This window comes from Lepidochelys kempii, chromosome 27 (genome assembly GCF_965140285.1).
Source record: "Lepidochelys kempii isolate rLepKem1 chromosome 27, rLepKem1.hap1, whole genome shotgun sequence".
In the NCBI taxonomy this organism is placed as follows: Eukaryota; Metazoa; Chordata; order Testudines; family Cheloniidae; genus Lepidochelys; species Lepidochelys kempii.
Window position 1 is genome coordinate 14,545,785 of NC_136406.1, and position 22,084 is coordinate 14,567,868.

General features: G+C 55.3%; 1 protein-coding gene across 1 annotated transcript in view; it reads right to left on the reverse strand.

Moving 5' to 3' along the window:
- The window catches only part of PLXDC1 (plexin domain containing 1), a 54,062-nt gene extending 32,513 nt beyond the window's left edge, over nucleotides 1-21,549 (reverse strand). The window contains exons 1-2 of the mRNA XM_078850724.1: nucleotides 21,453-21,549; nucleotides 11,178-11,347 (exon numbers count right to left, since the gene is read on the reverse strand). Of these exons, the coding sequence (XP_078706850.1) occupies nucleotides 11,178-11,347; nucleotides 21,453-21,528 (246 nt within the window). The 5' untranslated portion in view covers nucleotides 21,529-21,549. The remainder of the gene's footprint in view (nucleotides 1-11,177; nucleotides 11,348-21,452) is intronic.
- Between the last annotated feature and the right edge of the window lie 535 nt (nucleotides 21,550-22,084).

Sequence of the window (22,084 nt, forward strand, 5' to 3'; positions counted from 1 at the left end):
ATGTCTGGCCCTCAACACGCACCAGCAGTTCACCCCAGCGTTCTGCGGCAGAGAGAAGGGAAAGCCGCTGCCTCAGGGGTGCCAACATTTGCTCAGTAACTGCACAGAGAAGCTTGCCGGGTGCATTTACTCAGAGTAACTGGAAGCAGAATCCTCTCCCCGCTCACCCTCTCAGTTGGGAGACACCCTGGATTCCCCAGGCTGGATTCAGCCATTGATCCAGGACTCTGTGATCTGGTGGATGGTTTTCATCTTGACAGTGGGCCAGGAGCTAATCTTCTTGTACCAGAATAAATCCAGAGTAACCCCTACTAGCTTTAAATGCAGATTTATGCCAGTGTAAACTGGGATCCTAGCTAGCCTGACCATTCCTTTAAGAGGCAGCATTGTCAACAAGGTAGGCGGTAGAAGTGGCTTCCCTCTCCCTTTGAGTGGAGGTGGGGCGAGCTTCATGCATCTCCATCGCCAAAATCACTGGGCCAAATTTGGTCTTTCACACACCACAGCACCCAGGGGACACTGTGTTCCAAGCAAGGGTATGGAGGATGGGCGGAGGAAGTCAGGGGTGACCCTGCTCTAAAGGGTTCATTTTACCCCTGGGATGTTCGACTGCGTAAACAGGAGGAGGGAGGGGCCAAATGAGTCCTTATCGCCCCCGCTCTGCTGCCTTCATCCTTTCCAATGTGTTCCCAATAAAACTGGGGAAAAAATATAAACAGCCAACATGGGGATGGGAGCTGGCAGCCGCTACTCTGAGTTCTCAGCCATCCTCATGACCTCATCTCTGAATCATTATTATGTCCCAATCCGTCACCTTGCTTTGGTTACAGCAGGAACTAAAGAGGAGAACTTTTGGATGCACAAATAAGCAGGGGGTGAAAAAAGGATGCGAGGAGCTGGGATGTTAAATGTGAGCATAAAGAGAGGTCCTTTAAGGAGACAAGCTGCAGCTAGTAGATTTCTCCCTTATTTTGCACTGGGGTCACTGCTTTGGAAGGGGATTATCAAGATCAGAGCCATTTTCCCCCCTTGCTACTTCTCTCTGTCTGATCAAAGAGATGAAAGGATTGTTCTTATGGTTAAAGCTCAGGATGGGGAAGGAGGCATTTGGTCAGGACTTGTGGGTTCTATTCCTGGCTCTGCCACTAACTCACTGTGTGGCCTTGGGCAAGTCACTGCCCCTTCTCTGTGCCTCAGTTTCTCCCTTGTTTACAACGGGAGATAACTCAGCCCCAGACTGTGCTACAAAGCTAATCAACATTTGTAATGTAAGAGCCTTGGATGGAAGATGCTAATTTGAAAAGAAGGGGAAATCTGCAAACTTTCCAAAGCTTCCCAGGAGTTTTTGTTGCCACTATGTGGACCAGAGCCACCTGGAACTTTGCAGGGCTAGAACTCAGATCCTCCTGCTCCAAAAGCCCGGACTGAGCCAAAGGAGAATCTCTGCTAGCAGTGCAGGGCATATGACACACAGCAGGACAGTTTTTACTCTGTCCAACAGAGGGAAGTAGGGACACACACTGAGCTGGTATTGTGGGCAGAGCTTGGTTTTGTGGGTGGAGCTTGGAAGAGTGCCTCTATATTTTCACTTCTCCTAATTTGAACCTTTGGCACAGCTGTAGCCAAAACATCACAAGAATGCCCCTCCCCCAAATTCCCTCTCTGGGGCAGCTTTCTGCAGGACAACCAGGCAGTCTCTGCTGGGGGCAATGCCAAACCTGCCCCTCCTGCCAGCTAGGGTGACCAGATGTCCCGATTTTTGGGTCTTCTTCTTATATAGGCTCCTATTACCCTCACCCCTTTTTTACACTTGCTGTCTGGTCATCCTACTGCCAGCTCTGTCTGTGAGAAGGCAGCTTGCAGACCCCTCTCCCATGGACTCAGGGTCTTGTCACTTCAGCTGTGTAGCTGAGACTGACGTGAAAAACAGAACCCCGCAGAGGGGAGTTCTTAACTCCTAGGCTGCTGGCATTCTATCAGCTGCGTAGTGAATGCTGGGCTGGGACGAACCTTAGAACGGAGGGGGGGAAGGCAGGAGGGGCCTGACAGAGAGAGCGAGAGAGAGAGATAATTCATACAGAGGCAGAATATTACACACACGATTTTCAGTGAAGTTGTGGTTGCAAAAAAAGCACTTTATGGCAGCTGCATGTTCAAATAATCAATTTGCATGCTCAATCATGATAATTGCAATTGAGATCATTGCAGATGCTTTTTGTATTACTATTATTATTATATTTATTTTGCCTATGCAGTTCTGCACTTAGCCCTGGAAAGAGCAGACCTCCGGTGTGTGAGAGTAGGCAGGAGAGTGTGTGCATGCGCTCTCTCCTCTCTCTCCTGCAAGTAGAAAGCCACCACCCTGGCAGTTTAGCTCTGAGCATTGCTGAAGCGTTCAGCAGACTGAGCAATGCAAGCCCAGGGCTGCCTACTACCTGGAGCTCATAACTACAGTCAACTGAAACCAGGAACCTTGGGTTCTTCCCAAAAAGACAGAGACAGGATGGAAGGGAGTGGCAGAGAGACAGTACAGGCACGGGGGAAGACAGATGCACCAAAGCAATAGCCATACAGCAGAAGAGATGGAGAGAGGAAAAAAACAAAAACAGAAGGTGGGAGAGTTCAGAGGGGGAGGAGAAGAAAAATACATAGGAAGAGACATAGAATAAAGGAGGAAAAGGGGCCTCAGTTTCCCTGAAGGGAGCTGTAATTAGTGATTTGGGCCATGCCAAAGAGACATCCACTAGCTGCCTGCACCCCATCTTGCAGCTGGGCACTGAATGTACCCCCATACCCTGGCAAACACCAGCCTCCTTCGAGCCCAGCCACCACCGAGTTTGGAAGGCTGAGTATTCCAGCTGGCGGCGTCCACTGCGAGGTGCTGAAAGACTGCCAGGCCCAGCCCACACTACTCTGCTCAGCTCCCGACCAGGGGCCTTGGGCATGACTGCATGCCACAAAGAGACGCTGTTGAGCTCCCCAGCCCAATTGCCTACAGACACCACCCCGCAGCCCCGACCTCCCGCCCCCACAGAAATTTTTACCTGGGCCTTTATCTCCTCTGTTATTGCAGGCATTACAGATGTGCCTACGGGCCCCAACTGAAATTGGGTCCCTGTTGTGCTGCACGTACACAGTGAGAGACTGTCCTGGCTTCAAAGAGCTTATAGCCTGAATAGACAAAAGGTGGAACAAAGGAAGCATGAATATCCTCATTCTACAGGTGGGGAAACTGAGGCCCAGAGCAATTAAGTGACTCTCAGAGGGAGCTTGCAGCAGAGATGGGAACAGACCCCAGGAGTCCTGGGTCTCAGTCTAGAACTGGGAACTGAACCCAGATCTACTATGTCTAAGCCAGTGCTTTAATCCCAAGACTATCCTTCCTCTGAAAGCCTCCCAGGAAACTGCTGCCATGTTACCCAGGAGGTACCAACAAGTGCAGTCACATCTCCCTCCATATTCAGGCACCTCCTATGGTTCCCAGTTCATTTTCAAATGTAGCTCAAAAGTTACCCTCTCCTTCTTTAAACCTTTCCATGCTGACCCTAACGATCATGCCACAAACCTTTCTGCTTCCTTCCCCACTCAACCCCTGCCCCTCCAAACCGTCCATCACCCTCTTCTGATGCAAGAGCCTTCTCCCCAACAGCTCTTGCCTATCACAATGTTTGTTTGCAGTACTTTATTCAGCCACTAGGTGTCTGTGTGTTGTAGAGATCCTAACAGGGTGTGGGGTCCCTGGTAAACCAGAGATAAGGTTGGAACTCAAGCTGTGTATGCTTCTGTCAGTAGCTGTAGCTGCTTTCTTTCCTTTCAGATTGGGAATATTTATCATTCAAGATATTAAGACCCTACTGACTGGAACAGCTTCTCTGTTCCCATTCTGACCCCATTCTCTCTTATCAATTCTCCCTGTCATTTCAAATGTTATCTCAAATATTGCCCCTCCTCCAGCTACCCCTTCCTCTTTATCAGTTGCTGTCTCCCTCTCCCCCTGCTGGAAATCTAGTTCAGTAATTGCATTACAGAATCAAATCCCATTTGTAAATTTATTTCCGTTTATTGCTTTCTGTTCCTCCAGAGTGCCTACTCCTCGCTTCGGGCGTTTTGACAATCACCCTAACACGCAGGGAAAAAAAATTAATTCCAACAAATATATAATCAGCTGCCTGTAAAGCATCACAATAGCATGCACCCATAATGACAGAAGCAATAATGAGAGCCCCTCTGATTGCCTAGAAGCATTAACCCACCTGCTCCCCAGAGGGAACTACGCCACACAGCCTGAGGAGCAATGTGCCAGGGTCCTGGCAAACTAAGGTGGGGAGAAGAAGGTTCTGAAGCTGCTCTATGCCCAACCCCCCTCCCACACCATCTGCCCCCGAAAGAACATCACCTCCAGCTGTGGACATACCCTATTGCATTGATTGTAACCCACTCCCTACCTCATGCTCCCTCTGTCCCTTGCAAGGAGAAGCCCATCTCTACATGACCTCCAAGAGGAACAGAGGCTCCATGATGTAAGGTTCACATCCATCTCTGCTGCCCAAATGTCTGATCTCTTGTCAGCTCCCACCTCGAGGAGCCAGCTGTAGATGGATGTCCTAGTCCTGAGATTCTGCCCCTGGTCCTCCCAGTGGAGATGGGGAGCCATAGCAACCAAGGCATTGGGGCTGGGGATGGAGAAAAGTCCTGCCAGGGACGCATCCCAAAGCCAGGTATGAGCCCAAGTGGCAGAAGGCACATCCAGATTCCAAACCACCTGGATATTCGGTCTGGGCTTTGGGGTCAGCCCAGCATAAAGCCAGGGGGCGATTTGCAAAATCTGGATCTGGATGTTGAAGGCTGGGGTTGTTCAGCCCCCAAGTTTAGATTCAGGGCCCAATGCCGGTCTGAGTCCCAGCTCTGTCACAGACTCCTGGCATGACCCTGGGCAGATCACTTAGCCTCTCTGTGCCTCAGCTCCCCATCTATCCAATGGGGTGGATAGCCCTGCTCTGCCCCCAAGGGCCTGTGAGGGCAAATGCACTAGAGATTGGCAGGCTCGGCACTACAGCGATGGGGGGCAGATAAGTAGGTAAGAGCAAAAGTGAAAGAAAGGCCCCTCTGGGGCTCCTCCCCTCCAGCTCATTATCTTAGCACTAGAGAACAGCCTTAGGCCAGGCTCCTCCCCTTCAGCTCATTATCTTAGCGCTACAGAACAGCCCATACCTGAACCCCAGATGCAGGTTGCCCAGCCTTTAAGGGGGTCAAAACCTGAGCCTGGATTTTCCAATCCAGCCCCCCTCTTGGCTCAGCGGGTGCAGCTGTTTCAATAGTCCCTGTCTGACCTTTTGGTTTTTTTTGCCTTTGGAAGCCATTTATGGGGCACAGCTGCACCCCATGTGTCCCTCCCCCCTTGCTGGCCCCATCAGCCATGAGGAGCCCAGCCCCTTGGCAGCACTTGCCTTGTAAAGTCCCTGGGGCTGTTGAAAAAACAAACAAGCCAGTGGAAAATATGAAGACAAATAAAGGCCTAATGCAAATTCCCTGCCCTGCGTGCGCCCCAATAACCAGGCTTGTGACAGCTCATATATATATGGGCCTCCGCCTGGCACGTGCCAGATCCGCCTTAGGGCACAGTGTGACGCGTGGGCATGGGGGAGGCTGCAGGAGGTGAGGGAGCAGGGGTGGAGCATGTGGGGGGAGGTGATAAGTGCATTCTGATGGGGCTAGAGAGGAAAGTCAAGGTTCAGTGACGGTATGCTAGTGCAAATGCAAGCCCATGTTATGTGCATCTCATGTCACCTGCATCACATGTGTAGCATGCATCTTCCATGGAGTGTGGTGCACAGCACCGGGGAGCCATACGTCCCTCACATGGTGCTCTCGTGCCATGCAGTACATGAGTCTGTGTCCTGTACAGTATGCATGGGTCTCTCAAAGAGCCAAGGTATTACAGGGCCTCTATAGGGCAGCCCCATTGAGCCTGACCCTATGAGAACCCAGTGCTCCCACTGATTTTACATCTCAGGATCAGGCCCCTAGAGAGGGACTGATAGAGCTCCCAGGGGCTGAGCACAGAAGGCAGAACAAAGCCTTTCTGCACCAGGATGGGGATCGGGGCCGTTAATGCACAGACCCAGTACTGCTGGGGAGAGGGACATTCCACAATGGGGATCAGGCCCTTGAAATACACAGGAGCTTGTGGATTTTTATTGCTCTTTAAACACAAAGCAAGACAGCCCCACACTATCCTGGCCTGGAAAGGCTGAGTCAGTGTGGACTCCACCAGCAGGGAAGGAGGCTGCTGTTGCTAGCTGTGGTGTTGGTTGGAAAACAAAATAGCCACCCAGGGCTATTTGCTGAGATAATCATCTTCAGAGATGCTGATTAATCATCAGGGGAGAGGGCTAAGATGGAGGCTAATAGGGGATGGAAGTGAGGAAAAGGGTGAGAGAGACAAGGATGGATGTCGATGCATCACAGAGAAGATCCTGATCACAGCCTCCCAGCTGCTCCCAGTCTGGAAAGTTTGACAGCAGCCATTCCTCCCTCCACGACTGGGATCTGACCTGAGAGGGGGCTCAGCAGTCAAATGCAGGTCTCCTTATCTCCCCATCCTCTTCACAGAGATCCCTTCTCCTGTCGGAATGTAGAAGGGCTATGTGTCCATCCCACATCGGCATCAGGCAACAAGCGAACCATACAGCCATCCTCTGCAACAGAGAGGGCACTGCTGGAAGGAAGTTCACCACACTGGAGTCCAACCTCAATGGAGGCAACATAGTCCAGTGCGGAGAGGGTGCTGGGCTAGGAATGAAGAGCCCTCTGGGCTAATCCCAGCCGTGTCACTGATCTAGGGGAAACCTCTGTACCTCGCCTTCCCCTCTCATCTATTACACTGTACACTCTCTGGGGCAGAAGCAATATATATATGCAGCATCTAGCACAACGATGCTCTGATCTTTGTCAAGGCCTCAAACATAATACGGTTGGGTATTATATAGGTGCTGTTAAAATAAGGTTGTTTGCCCCCCTCTTTAGAAGAGGGTTTTGGGGATCCCCCAGAACGGGACCCACAAAAGATGGCACTGTCATGAAGAAGCTCAGGCTGCTGCAGTCCCTGCTAGTGCAGGACCAGGAGGAAGCTGAGCCCAGAGCTGCAGATCTCTTTTTCACTGCTTTACATATTACATGCAGTAGCAGCCGAAATCTTCCAGCATGTCAGTTAAAGCCTTAAAATGAAGTGACCTGACAGCAGAGCCCCGGCTGAAGTGTAAACATCGTGTCGCCATTAACATGTGCAGCACATTTGCCCTATTGATTTTAATGAATTTAAATTCTGCCTCATTTCTTGGGATGCAGCTTCCACTCTAGTTCCAGCTCCACCAACACCGTGCCAGGCTCGGAAATCTCCCACACAATCAAGCCTCAGAGCCCCTCCCTTCGGGGATACCCCCCCCCCCGTCTCCCTAATGCCACCCCCGCCTGGCTTTGATCAGGGCATCTCTCCCCAGCCCAACAGTGTCAGCCATCGGCAGGGAGACCTCAGGGGTCTTGCAGCAGCGCTGCAACTGCTGGGGGTTCAGTAGGGGGTGCTCCTCCCTCTGAGTCCATATCAAACTGATGCCCATCATTGTTTCCTGCAGGGCAGTCAGCGATTCAGGAGGGAGGCGCTCTTCCCTTGGAGTCAGCGGTGCTAGCAGGTGCTGTGACTAGAGAGAATGCAACCATCTGTGGTGATTAACAAGCCCACAGCCCTTTTTGCAAGGGCAGGGATATTAGCCCAGGAATGCTGCTGGCCTAAATTGCCCTGAGAGGATCCTTCTTTGCCTCCTGCTCTAAATTGTACTGCAGTGCTGCTACATGGCTGTTAAGCAGCTGCCATGTCCCACCACTGAGGTGGCTGCATTTCAGTGCTGGGTGAGCGACCCCTGTATACAAGTAGCTGCCATGCCACTCCCCTCCACCTCAGAGGCAATTGCTTCTTAGGGATCTCTTTATAACAAGCTGCCATGACTCACTCCAGAGGTGGCTGCACCTCAGCACTGAGTGAGCAACCCTGTATAACCAGCTGCCCCATTGCACCCCAGAGACAGCTGCATCTCTTGCACTGAATGAGCAGTCCCTCTTTAAACAGCTGCCTCCTCTCACCCCTCAGGCGGCCGCATCTTGGCGCCAGATGAAGTGACTCGAGCGTATCTAACCTCAATTTATTCAAACGTCCTGACTATATTTGGACCCAGGAGATCTTGGGTAACAGGGAATTTTCCTCATTGCTGAGGGACCTGTGACCCCATCTCAGATAACAGGGAGCTGTGGATAATTGAAGGTCAGATAATTAAGCTTGCCCTGGATGCGAGAACCTTGTGGGATTCCTCAGGATGCAACCTGCTGTAGCTACACCCTTCATTATCAGCAGCACTCCCTGCTCCAGAACACTGGCGGGGTGCATCCAGCTGTGAGCTCAGCCTGTGCTACCTTCTCTCTACTCCAGCTGTGCTCCTGCCTCTCTCCCACTTGCTCTGAAACCATCGTTTCCGGATCCAGCCCGCCTGCAAGCTCCCCATCCATCTCCCTCCTCCTGCCAGGGCCTTTTCCAATTTGGCAGCCGCCCGCAGCACTTGTCCAGATTAAGAAAACACTGCCAGCCAGCCGTGAATTTGTTAAATAAAACTGTCAACCAAGGGGCTGCGGCTGCCTCGGGGCAGAACCAGATCAGTCCCACAAATGCGGACACAGGAGCAATTCCTTCCCCATCTGCCCCGGGTCCTCTCCTAAGGGGCAGCACGTCAGCCAGCCCGCCCACCCCGCCCCATCCGCCACTGCCCACCCCAGCCATACATGGGGCAAGTGCTTCAGACCCCAGCTGGGTCTAGGTGCATGGGGATACCTTGTGTAGTCACCCCTCTTGACACCCCACTCCTTTGTCCATTTTCTACTGAGATTGCAAGCTCTTTGGGACAGGGACCTGTCCTCTGACAGAGCCCTGTCACCTCCAGCCCTGAAAAGGTCCTTGCATGGGGGAGCAGGCTTAGAGGGGGAACCAGGGGTGCTGCTACCCTGAGCCCTCCCCAGAAATGCCAGGCCTGGGGAAACCCTTTGGTGCAGGCCCACCTGCAGCACTCACGAAAACAGGGCACGAGCACCTGTGTGCTCAGGGCTGCCCCCTGCTGGCAATGGTGGCTAGTAGGGGGATTCCATCAGCACAGCAGCATCCTTCCTACCCCCAATCCATGCAGGGGAGGTAGATGCTATCTGGGGGGTGCAGGGCAGGGGTGAGAGGAGCTGAGGTTGCAGTGTGCAGGGGCAAGGGAGAAGAACGAGACCCCGATCCTACGATCACTGCCACTCCTCTGGCTGTGATTGTAAAGGGGATGGAGGAAGAGGAGTGGATTGTTCTGAGTGGCAGGGCAGATTGATGTAGAAGCAGCTCAGGGGCACTGAATGAAAAGCTGACTCTCTAATTCCCTCCACCCCTGGCAGCTGCAGAGCTGCATTGTATCCTAATTAGTTTCTTTCTATTAAAGCTGAAACCTCCATGGAAGGGGAGGGGAAGAACGGTCAGAGCAATTGCCAGAGCAGTGAGATGTCCCCTACCCACTCCTCACACTGTGCCCACAGGGGAAAGAGAGTTAACTCTTTTAGACAGGGCTGCTCTGAGCTGGGGGGTGAGGGGTGGACTGGAAAGCAGGGAGGCTGCAGCAGTTCAGGGTGCAGGGCATCGGCAGAGCTGTGTGCGGGGAGCCCGGGGCAGAGCTAGCGAAAGACCTCCCATGTCTTTCAGCCGAACCCCAGGAGGGACATTGCAGAGGAGACACTGATGACCTGGGTAAATCTGGAGGGGCCCCTCTGGGGAGCCCAGCCTTAAAGCTTAACGGAATGAATATTTCAGACTAAAGCACAGTGACCAACCTGCAGCCTGCACAGCTGCTGCCCCCTGGCTACCTTACCTCGAGGTGTAGTTACCCTCTGGGATCTGGCACCACTTGCCTACCAGCTTCCTTCCCAAGACCGAAATAACCTACTGAGGCCAAACCGCAAGGGGAAACCACAGAGTCTTGGCCAGGCTGACGCAGCTGGTCGGGAAAAAGAGCGGGACGGTCACAGAACATGCATGTACCACAGATGTGCCTATCAGCTCAGTGCACAGGCCTGTCTGGGTGTCCCCTCTGACATTTACATGGTTCCCATCAAAGCAGGAACACAGCTGACTCATGGCAGCTAGGCCTCGTTCACCCAAACCTTTGTAGCAGGGCAGCCATTCTTTGAGCACCCCCCTGGCCTTTCTAGACCCACCCCACTCCCACCCCAGCAGGCCCCTTAAGAACTGCACAAACGGTTGGGCTGGTTGAGTCACTAAATCAGTTCTGAACAAGCCCCAGGGGCCCAAAATAAAGTCCATCACCACACAGCAGTGCATACTCAGCTCTGGGGTCTCCTCTCAAAGCCAGAACTCTTCTGTGCCAGTCTGTTCTCACAGCCCCTCAGCCCAGCTCTTCCTACCTGGAGCTTAGCCCTCTGGCACCAGCCTCTAGGCTCCCAAACTTCTAGGCCCCAACTCCATCTGGGTTTCCAAAGAGGAGCCTCCAGGGTCTTTGGGCTCAGGGTCTTCCCTGCAGGAGACCTTCATACACCCCACAGCCTCTCTTCACTTGCCTACACACACTCCTCCCCTACGTTGCAGGCTCCTGCTGCTTGTTATAGGGCAATCACCCCCTCCCCACGTGTGGCTTATTCTGCACTCAACCCTGGCCCTTAAGGGACAAGCGGCCCTGTTATAATCTTCATGGGCTGGATCACACATGTGGGTGTCGCGTGGAAGTTGCATGGCTCTGGTAACCTTTGCAGAGTCCAGTGGCTCTCATGGCAGCCTTTGAGCGACTGGATCACACGCGTGACCTTCGGACAGAGCCACACATGTTGCATGCGGCATTTATGTGGCTCTCAGCATGACCTGCAAACCGACAGGTCGCGTGCGGCTCTCACGGAGATCCCACCATTCTCACTGCCCTCTTCCAACAGATGGCTCACTTCTGCTTCACCTGCCGCTTTTGTGGCATTTCAGAACACACACAAGCTGTGCTCATGTCATACAAACCCACAACCACCCATCTGCCATCAGGGTGAGAGAGCAGCTTAGTGCAGTACAACCCCTGCACAGCACCGGGCAGCAACACCCCATGCCGACTCACCACAATCTGTGTCTCATTGTCCGGCAGGGTGTCAATGGCCAAGCTACCTCCTACTAGGTCCTGGCTGATGCGGGTCTCGTCGGTCTCCAGCAAACTCTCCCGAATCTTCCGCCTCCAGCCCAGCAGCTTTGTCCCTGTTCCCCGCTCCAAGGAGTGGCCGTGGAGGTGTCCTGTGGAGCACACATGGGAAGGGGAATCAGCAGGCCTGTGGCAGAAGGAGCCAGCAAGGTAGAGAGTCTATGTCTGGGATCAAATGCCACGTTTTACTCCAGGGCTGCCAATTCGGATCCACCTTGGTGATGCAAAGGGACTGTCAGGTGCAGGAGAGATGAGTTTGGTGTCTCAGGCCAGACCTTAGGGGACATCACCTAAGAACACCTGGACCTGAGCTAACCCCCAGCAGGGGGGCCAGGGGCTGAATGGGCTGTGGGAGGTAAATTTAAGGGCTCAGACGCCGGTGATGACAGCAGTAGAGATGGGGCCCTGAGAGATGGGGCCCATTCGCAGGGCTTTGGGGAAAGGGGGTGGCAAACTGGGAGGCTTGCTCTGCCCTATGAAGAAAACAGAGTTTCAGCCTCCAAGGCTGTCACGCCAACTCTTTTCACCAGCTACCCTGACTACCCCCCCACCCCAGGACACAGAGTGTAGGAGAACCCCTGGGAATGCTCCAGCCCCTAAGGGGAAGGCACTGGCTATTCAAAGCAGCATTACGCTACAGCCTACAGACCACAGCCAAGATCAGGAGCCCATTATGCCAAGCACTGCCTGTTCACAGAATAAGAGACAGTCCCTGCCCCAAAGAGCTCGCAGCTAAACAGACTACAGCTGAGAAGGGAAACTGAGGCACAAAGCAGGGAAAGGACATGCCCCAGGTAACTGGCAGAGCTGGGAGGAGAACCCAGGAGTCCTGACTCTCATGCCCTAGTCACTGGGCTACAGTGATGTAACCCACAATGGACTAAGAGCTACTTGAAACTCTGCCAGGCACCTGACCTCACCCCAGGGACCTCCCCTCAGCCAGCCCTGCCCTCAAAAGCTTCTGTGCCATCCACTGCAGCCTGGACACCCAGCCTGGCACCTCCTGCCATGCCATCACTCCTGCTGCCAGCTGGCATTCAGTCACGTGGTAGAGAAGGAGGAGACGTGATGGGGTCAGCTGAGGAAGATGAACCCCATTGATCCCAGCATGTGGGGTTCAGACCCCCCCCTTTGAAACCATGACAAGGTTCCAGGTCTGTGAGATTACAGAGGGACAAGGGGTGGTGGCTGGGGGTGGGGAGGGAAGGGGTCCCTAAAGGATTAGTAAACCTGCCTTAGAGTGATAGACTCCAGGAGCTCAATCTGTTCAGTTTAACAAAGAGGTTATGGGGAGAGATCACAGCCTAGAAGTACCTCAGGATGGGGGGGACGACACAAATATTTGACAGGGGGCTCTTCAGTCTAGCAGAGGAAGGTCTAACCCGAGAGGATGGCTGGTAGTTGAAGCTGGAACAAAGGTGCAGCATTTTAACCCTGAGAGTAATTAGCCACTGGAACAACTTGCCAAGGTTTCTCCATCATGGGGAATTTTTAAATCAAGGCTGGATGTTTTTCTAACCGATCTGCTCTGGGAATTATCGGGGGATGTTCTAGGGCCTGTGCTATACAAAAGGTCAAAGGAGATGATCATAAACGTTCCTTTCCGGCCCTGGAATGGCTCTTTATGGATGACAGGGAGCAGCGAAATGCCATGCCCTGGGCCAGCACAGACGGGGAACCCTGGGGGCAGCTGCAGTCAGAGGGGTTATGGAGGAACAGTCTTAATAGCATAGTCCTCTGGTTACCTCTGGCTCCCACAACTCTCCGCTGTCATGATGGAGGCAGGTCAGGTCCAGCCCCACTCCCAGAGCAAGCAAACCCGGGGTCATTGCCAACACCAACGTCAGCTCTACGTGGCCTTTCCAGGGAGCTGCCGATATGCAAATGAGCCAACCGTGTCAGTTGCATAAAACATCCCACATGCAGCGGAACAAAAAGTGTCTCCTTTAATGGGGGTGTGTGGGAGGGGGGCAGCTCTGCCCTGGGAGGGTCTTCTCACCCCTAGCTGCTGATCCAGCTGCAGTTGAAACCAGCTGCATAGGGCATGTGATGGGGATGGCAGCAGAGCCCCTGGCTGAGTCTGGAAAGATGCCAGTTTGGCCACCTCTGCACGGGGTGATCAGGGGGCTCATGGGCCCACAGGCCACGCCCTGGGTCGGCTTGCTGAGCACAGGTGCCTAGGGTTGCCATCAATGTTCCCTCTAATTTTTGACAGGCTGTGTGTGCAAAAGGTTTCTTCTGTGCAAATTTTTGACAGGTGTGTGCGAAAAATTTCTTCTGTGCAAATTTGTGTGTGTGCGGTGTTTTGCCGTGTGCGCAGGGTTTAGGATCTGTGTGCATGTACACACGCACACAGCTTAGAGGGAACAGTGGTTGCCATCTGTACGACACAGGGGACGTTCTGCCCAGAGGTTCTGCCCAGAGGTCCCCTGGAAAGGTGCAGGAAGGAGGGAGCCTCCCCCGCGGTGCGTGGTTCTCTGCACTGCTCCTCCCCACACTGTGCAGTTGTTTATACTGGAAAGGCTGCCTGGGCCTCTGGCTGAGTAAGCCCTTCCCCTGTCAGCCAGGGCGTATGGACAGCGTGTACTGAGCCCTGAGACAGCGTGCCAGCTGGGCTTGGGGGTGGTGCAGGAGTGCAAAAGGCGCTTTGGGACACCGAGTCGCTGCAAAGGGCTCCAGGGGTTAGCACTCAGAGCCGGGGCATGCCGCAGCCAGACCCCCAACCCCTGCACGTTCACACCCGACGTGTGCCACAGTCAGACCCACAACAGCCACCTGCATGCTCATGCACTTCTACACCCCGTGCAGAAACTCACAATCACGTTAATGATACAGCCAACCCAGTCCTTCGGCAAGTCCACTGCCAAAAACAATGCAAAGACAGCTGACATGCACGTGCAAACCTACATGGGACTCTGGTGCACAGGCACACAAAGCACACACAAAGACTGACGCAGGCAAAACAACCCGATACATGTATATCTTTAACTCTGTTAAAAAAAACTGACATGCAAAATACATACACCCAACAGCAACACACAAGACAAGACATACACATGCACACCCCCTACCAAAAGCCCACAAAAACCACCTCCCCAAAACACTGAATTCCACACAAACCACAGACATTCACACCCACTCCTGCCCATGCAGACTTTACAGCACAGTGTATGTCGGCGTGACGTGTCTTGCACAAAAGCACCCGGGGAAGGCTGCGCGAGCAGGGTGTGTTGGCAATTTCCCATTGGTTTCACTGGGCGCAGGGTCCTTCGTGAGTGACACCCTTCTGGATAGTCCATGCCAGCCAGCCATGGTCTCTCTCGGAGCCTCCGGGCCTGGGAAGGCGTTCCAGGCCTAGCAGCCCTGCTCCTGTCCCTCTGCCTCCATGGGGCAGGGATGCTGTAGGGCGGTGAGAGAGTGAGGTCAGCCAGCCAACGGACTCACTAAGAGCTCCCTGAGTCCAGGCCCTGTGGCCAGGCTGGGACACTGCCCTGGCCTTTTGGACAATGGCCCAAGCCGCAGCCTGTTATTCCGGGATGTGCTGCTCCCATGGGCTGGCGCAACCTGGCTTCACTGCAAAGCCTGCACGTAGCCAGCCACGCGGGCTCTGGAGAGAGATGGATTGAGGGCCCGGGAGCCCAGAGCTGGGTCCCATATGCTGGGGGCCCCAAGAAGTCAATAAGGCCCCATGGGGGGCTGTCCCAGTGGTGCACAACACCCCCTTCAGTCTAAGCCATGGTGGGTTGGCTCTGCCCTGCTCCACTGCTAAAAGGGGACCTCCCCCGCCACCCGGCAAACTGGATGGAAGGGCTCACATCACAATCCCAACTCCTCCCTTCCCTCTCCAATGCAGGGAGTTCCTACAGCCACCAGGAGGTGCTCCATCCACAGTCCTAGTGACACGAGACCCCTTCCCCCCTTATCCCCACCTGCCTGGGCAGCTAGCTCTCCTCTTTGTTCTACTGTCCCCACACCCTCTGCTTCTCCAACTCCAGGCCTGTCCTGATGCCACTGGAGAATTTAGGATTCACTCGGACAGGCTCTGTCAGTGCAGACGGCAGCAACTGCTGGACTCCCAAGTTCCTCTTCCCATGCCCCTCGATGGGCTCCCCATGCAACCCGCTCTGTTAGTGCCCCTCACTCCTGACCTGCAGCCCCCCTTCACTATCCCAGCCTGGGCTCTCTTCCCCCCACCCCACTGCTCTGCTGATGCCTCTCAGGGTAATTTGCACCGAAAAGCGGCGGGCGCTGAGGGTTGTGATCAGACACCGCGGGATTAGGACCCGGCTGCGGAAGTGTCTTGCACAAGGGCTTCTACCCCAGCCCTCGCACCCTGGAAGCCTCAAGCCCACACACCGGCCTTGGGTTCTGCAGAGGGTGTCGCTCCAACTCGCAAATAGCTGCAAGCATTTTGTAGCTCCCAGCTGCTCAACTCCCCCTGCACAGGGCTGTTCACAAAAAGCAGCTTCCTCCTCGCACGGGGGCCTTGGCTCCTCAGGTAGCTGGGGGCTACTCCACCCAGCTTACTTGCGAGTGTGTGTGTGGGGAGGGGACCTCAGCAGCGGCCCCTGCTGGCGAGGGAGTTTCCCCTCAGGATGAGCCTGAGCAGTGAAATTCAGATCCAGTTGCTGATCTGGACTTCCTCCGACGTGGAGAGAGTTTGGGTCAGTTCTGGCTCAGATCCATGGTATGGAGATGGGCCAGAGCCAGGAAGTTCTGATCCAGATCCAATCTTCACCCAGACATCGAGAGAGACTGGGTCAAGGGGTTTTCGCTCAGATGTGTTGCCCGGAAGTCACACAAATAGTCCATGGCAGAGGCTTTTAATCAACTAGTCTGACCTCTGACGTGACACATGCCAGACAGCCTCACCCTTCTGCACTGAGATTTAATCACAAGCTCATCCTTCTCCTGCTAACAGCCCCAGCCACAGATTCTGACTCTGCCACCAAGCCCCCTACGAGACAGAGCTGACCAGCAGAACTCCTCAAGCCCCCCTTGTCCCTGACCACTGACAGGCCACAGTCTCGTCTGCAAACATATAACAATAATACATAGCTCTTGTGTAGCGCTTTTCAACCACAGGTGTCAAAGCACTGCACATATTACAGATGGGGAAACTGAGTCACAGAGCAGGGACATGACTGGCCTATGGCCACACTGCTGGTGTTATGCTAGAAGCAGCTGTGCTTTCAACTGGCACGTGGAGGGCAGGGCTCAAATCCTTCCCCTGAAGTCGAGGTGGCCTCTATGGAGACCCAGCTTTGAATCCTGCTTCCCCTCTATGGGCTGCCTTCTCAAGCCCAAGGTTCAAATCCCCAACTCCCTTCCCACAGACAGAGGCCCGACATGTTTGCATAAAGCAGAGCCTTCCCCACACTTTGCTTTCAATTAATCAAGGCTTGTTAGAGCTGGTCCTAACCATCACATATGAGCAAGCAGCCCACAGAGGCTCCAATTTCCTCCACAAACCTTTTCCGACTGCGGTAAGCTCTGTTCCTTCCGCGCCTAGATCTGTAAATGTCAGCAGCAGCCTGAGATGCAACTAGTATAATGTGACTCCATATTGAGAGAGACACTCAGCCTCTCCCAGCTCTAGGATGGGTCATAGAGATGGGAGCCAAGAGTAGCCTGAAAATACCCCAGCATCTTATGCAACAGGCCCAAGGTAGCCACCAGAACCCATTGCTCCCAGCTCAGCCAGGGATCTCCCACCCCACGCCCCTTCTTGCAGCCAGGCTATGTGCTGGGAAGTAATTTGCCTCCACACGGCACCTCTTATTCCAAGCCTCAGCTTCACTTGCCACTGAAATGTGGCCAGCTCAGGGGTGGGACGTGCCAGCTGCTAAACAGGGCATGGTGGAAAGTGAAGGGAGGACCCCACCATAGGGGGATGGGAATGTCTAGGCTCACACAATGGGAATCTGGCCAGGATACCAGGCTTTCACTGCTCCCAGGAAATGCCTCTGACCATTGAGCTTCGGCCCCCGAACCCTTAACCAAGATGCTGCACACAATCCCATGCCACGTAGCAGTGGGCACCCCCTGCCTCCATCAGGGCCCCTCTGGGACCTGGCTGTGGTGCACAGTCTGTCCCACATGGCAAAGGGCGGTACCTGACTCCCCCACCAAACCTTCCCCCTGGATCATGCTCCCCACGCTGCACCATGTTTACTCTTCAGCATCCAGCTCTGGATTCCTTCAAACAGCTTCCCCATCCGTCAAACTGACACCTCCACCACAGACCCGCAGGGGCTTGCCCAGCCCCCCCTCCCCCCAGCTCCTGATGCATGGGGAAGCAGGGGGGCCTCAGGATATTAGACTGACAACTGTGTGCGCAGCTCCCCCTCCAGACACAGCCCTGCTGTTGCCCCTTAGCGCTGACCGGCTTCTTCTGCTCTGACCGGAGAACTCTCAGAGCGAGACAAGAGCGTGACCTGGGAGAGTCCCCAGCCTCGGATGTCATCAATCAGCGCTGCTCCATCCACTTCAAATGGGGTGGTGCCTGTTCACACCAGCAGAGGAGCTGGCCCAGCCCCCAGGAGCTGGGGTGGGCCGGGGGCAGTGGTGTCCTGTGACTCTTCCAGTTGGTCAGCAGTGTGGGGGTCTGATCCTCCCCCCACCCCTGTGTGTGTGCAATTCACCTCTGAGCCTGCCGTCTGGAGCCATGCCACCTGCCAGGCTGACACCCCAGTGGGCCAACCCACGGCCGGATTTCCCCCAAATTTACCACTTACATCCAGTGCTTAATTTGTGCTGGGGCTGAGCCCTGGCACCTCACGGCTTGGCAGTTCATAGCCCCGGCACCTCTGGGCTTCCTGCATCAGTTATGAATGTAAAAAAATGGCTTGTGCCCTGGCACCTCTTTCATTACAAATTAAGCATGGCTTACATTTCCTTCATGCCAAGATTCCACCCTGGGAAGGAGTGGGCTCTGTCTGCTTTTGCCAGCTGGAGTGTCTGTGCCCTTCCCCAAGGGAGGTGGTGGGCAAGCAGCAGCCCTTGGGAACACAGATGTGTTTATGGAGGGTCCCTAACTATCAGCCTGTCAGGACATGTCTTATTGACTGTCTCTAACTGGGCTGAAGGTCTGTGGGGATGAGGTAGGTCTATCCACCGCGAGGCTGCCTGAATGCTGGGTCAGGTGTCTACGTCCCAGCCTCCTGGCTGATGCCTGAGAGATGCTGGCAGTTAACCAGGTCCCCCATGCAGCAGGGCCCTGGGTCTTAGCTGCTACCAGTGAGGGAGGAGGAGATGCTCTGGGTTGGATCCCAAGCTTCACTCACACACTGCTGGCTCCCCCAACCCTACGAGCTGGTGATCGACCCCATGTCTCCCTGGGCCGGCCACCCCCACGGAGATAAAGCCAGCCCCTGAGCTGCTGTAAACAGATGCAGCCCTGGTGACTTACATCAGTGAGGACCTGGCCCCTAGACCCTGTCCTGTAGAGAAGTTACACTGAATACATCCAGTGTCTCTGGGCACATTCCTGTATGCCCATCACCGTGGTATTCAGCCACTTTTTCTGTTCCTTCAGTCATGGGTGGGATCTTGTCTGTCCATTCACCCCGCTTCTCCTCTCCGTGTTCCCTCACTTTGACCCACAATTTTGCCCTCTCTGAGTGCAGAGGGCCCTTCCTGCTGCGATCAGCCATGATCTCCTTGCTGCCCTCCTTCCAGCACGTTACTCCTTACCTGTGCGCTCTGGAACCCGTGCTCTAGAACCTGCACCATGTCTCACAAGATCCATGCTACACCGTCTGATACCCCACTCCCATTCCCACAATTCCTGTCAGCCCTTGGAGCCTATGAGCCGTTCTCCAGCATGGAGCATGATCTAGAACCCAACAGATCACAGTGTCTGCTCGAGAACCCACGGCCACCTGTTTCCTATGCTTGGACTCAAGCCGAGATCATCTCCCCAGCCCTTTGGCTCTCTCTCACTGTGGAAACACCATGCAAAACCAGGGTGTCTACTGTCCAAGTTGCTGGTCACGCCATCCCCCCCTACATCCCTCCCTCCCCAATTCCAGTTCTCTCCCAGCCTAAGAATGGTCCCTCTGTATAAACAGGAAAAGCCGGCACTGTCGAGACCACAGCACAGATTCTGTCAGTGCTGCCTCTTTCATAACCAGTCTCTGCTAATAACTTCATGCCAGGAAGTGGTGGGAGGCTGGGCCAAGACACAGAGCTGTCTGAGCCAAACATCCAAAGCTGGCTTGATGCAGCGTATTCCTCCATGCTGCCCGGCACTCTGAGACCACACTTAAAGGGCCAGACAAGGATCAGGATTCTCCAACTTCCCTAGGTCACCTGATCCTGTGCTTCACTATCGAGTTAGAAAGTTGTCCTGATATCTAACCTGAATCTCCCTGGTTGCAAACTAAGCAGATTCCTTTCTGTCCTGCCCTTGGTGGCCATGGAGAACAAATGATCACCGTCCTCTTTGTAACAATATTTTACTTACTAGAAGACTTATCAGGTCCCTTCTCAGCCTTCTCTCCTAGACTAAATAAACATCCTATTCCAGGTAACAGCCGGGCAAGCTTCCCGTCAAACCGACCCTGGAGGGACCACCTGCCTTGAAACCTCCCCAATCCCTCCAGGTCTTTTCAGTGAGGGAGCCAACTGTTCTATGGGGACCTGCCTGCTAAGAACTGGCCTGAGACCTGCCAAACTCATCTCCTGCTACCTCCAGCAGGTGCAATTCTTTTAGCTTGTTGGGCTGGCTTCAGACCTGCAGCCTAGAGGGGAAATGTTCTCCCTCTCCATTTGCAACTCCCGCCCCCCCAGCCACCCATCCAGCATCCCCCAAAATGCCCTCAGTCCCTCTAGGGGCAGCCCAAGGAAATCCAAGGCCCAGCCAACAGAGTACCCCTTCCCCCCACCAGGCTTTCTGAGACCCCCTCACTCCACAGCTGGAGGAATGAAAGGAACTGGGAAGAGTTTGGTGTTCGAAACATAAACCCAAGCCAAGGTTGCTGGGCTGAGCTGGCCAGCAGGAAGGGATCCCGAGCGCCCCAGGGGTTGGGGGGAGGAGAAGGCCTGGCCCCAAATTCCAAAGCAGGAGCATTAACAGGTTACACACCTGTTGACAGCTGTTTTGCACCCTTTGGGCTGCTTGGTCCCTTTGAACCCAGCATCCCCCACCCATCCCTCTGTACTAACAATGGCAGAGCTTTATAGACTGCTGCCTTCTAACTCAGGGCACTTGGCACGCCATCAACAGGTTAGACAGACAGGGCCCACGGAAATGCAGCCACCTCTGGGGTGGAATCCAAGCAGTGCACAGCAGAACAGCAGGCAAGCTCTGAGCAAAGCTTGAGACAGCAGGCAGTCTGGTCACTTCACACCTGAGACTGTGCCCACTTAGCAATCCCCTCCAGCCCTAGTACAGCTCAGTGGAGTGCGGGGGGGGGGGGGGAGGTCGTGCCAGCACAGGAATGCAGCTGCTTTCCAGGTCAAGAGGCGGGAGTAGGATCTGCTCAGGGGGAGACTCCAGCCCCCTAGACTTACACATCCCAAGGCAAATTGCAGTCACTCCTGGGTCCCTCTCTGCAACCTTCCATGCACCCTACATCAGACAGCTGGCTTCTCTCTAGTTTACAGCAGGCTGCTCCGGGGGCTGCGTGGGAACCCCCAAGGCAGCCAGCAGCCTCCTCTCTCGCCCTGAGCTGGGGGCCTCTGCGGACGCCCGGAGCTGCAAGCCCTGCCTCAAGTGGCCCAGCAGGGGCGGATGCCCGCCTCCACAGCGGCCAGTGCACTGCAGACCCCCGGCTGGCTCGGGGGAGCGCTGGGGAGCGTGTCCAAAGGGAGCCGTGGAGATGCCACAGGGGGAAATGCACAAACGTGCCCACGATTGTGCATGCACCCTCCCTGCCACGCGCGGGGCACCTGTACCCCCAGCCCCGCCGCCACGCGCGGGGCACCTGTACCCCCGCCATTTGCGCACAGCGACCCTTGTGTGCACACCCCGCCTGCCAAGTCCCACGCGGGCACATTCGCCTCCACCCACGCTCAGGGGCACCCGTGGCGGCGCTCTCCCTTCCCTGCACCCCTCGCCCCCGGGTAGCTCGCGCTCAGCCACACACGCCTTCCCTCGTGTGCCCGCTCACGCGCATTTGCACAGGCACTCACTCGTGCCCTGCCCGTCCACTTCCACGCAGGCCGGGGCACTCTGCCCCTTCCACGCCGTACCTGCCTCCAGCCTGCCGCGAGCTTCCCCCTCGGCCTCGCGCAGCAGGGCGAGCAGCAGGAGGACCCCCCATCGCATCTTGGGGGGCAGGCGCGGGCTCCGGGGCGCCTCTTCCCCCCCAGCCCCAGCCCCGGCTCCTCTCCGGCCGCCCAGGCTCGGCAGCGCTGGGATCGGGCGAGCAGCGACCAGTCCTGCGGCTCAGCAGCGCAGCGCCCCCGCGGACCACCCCAAGGCGGGGAGTGGGGACGGGACGCAGGCTGGGTTCGCCCAGCGTGGGGACACGAGCCGCCCGGCGCTGCAGCTCGTGTGAGAGACACTGAGCCGGGGAGACCGAGCGCTCGTGCCCCCTGCTGGCGTGTGGGTGCCATGGCTGGGGGGGGTAGAGAGCCAGAGATGGGGTCAGACCCCTCCTGCCCCAGCTCCCCCCGCCTCTGCCCCGCATCCCTGTGCAGCCTCTGGCAATTCTCTGCCCCTCCCTTTCCTCAGCAGGGCGCCTGGGTTCTGTTCCCAGGGCTGAACAGGGCAGGGGCTCTAGTGGTTGGGGGACAGGCTGGGAGCCAGGACTCCTGGCTTCTATCCCTGGCTCAAGGAGGGGAGTGGGGTCTAATGGGTGTGGGGTGCTGGGAGTCAGGAC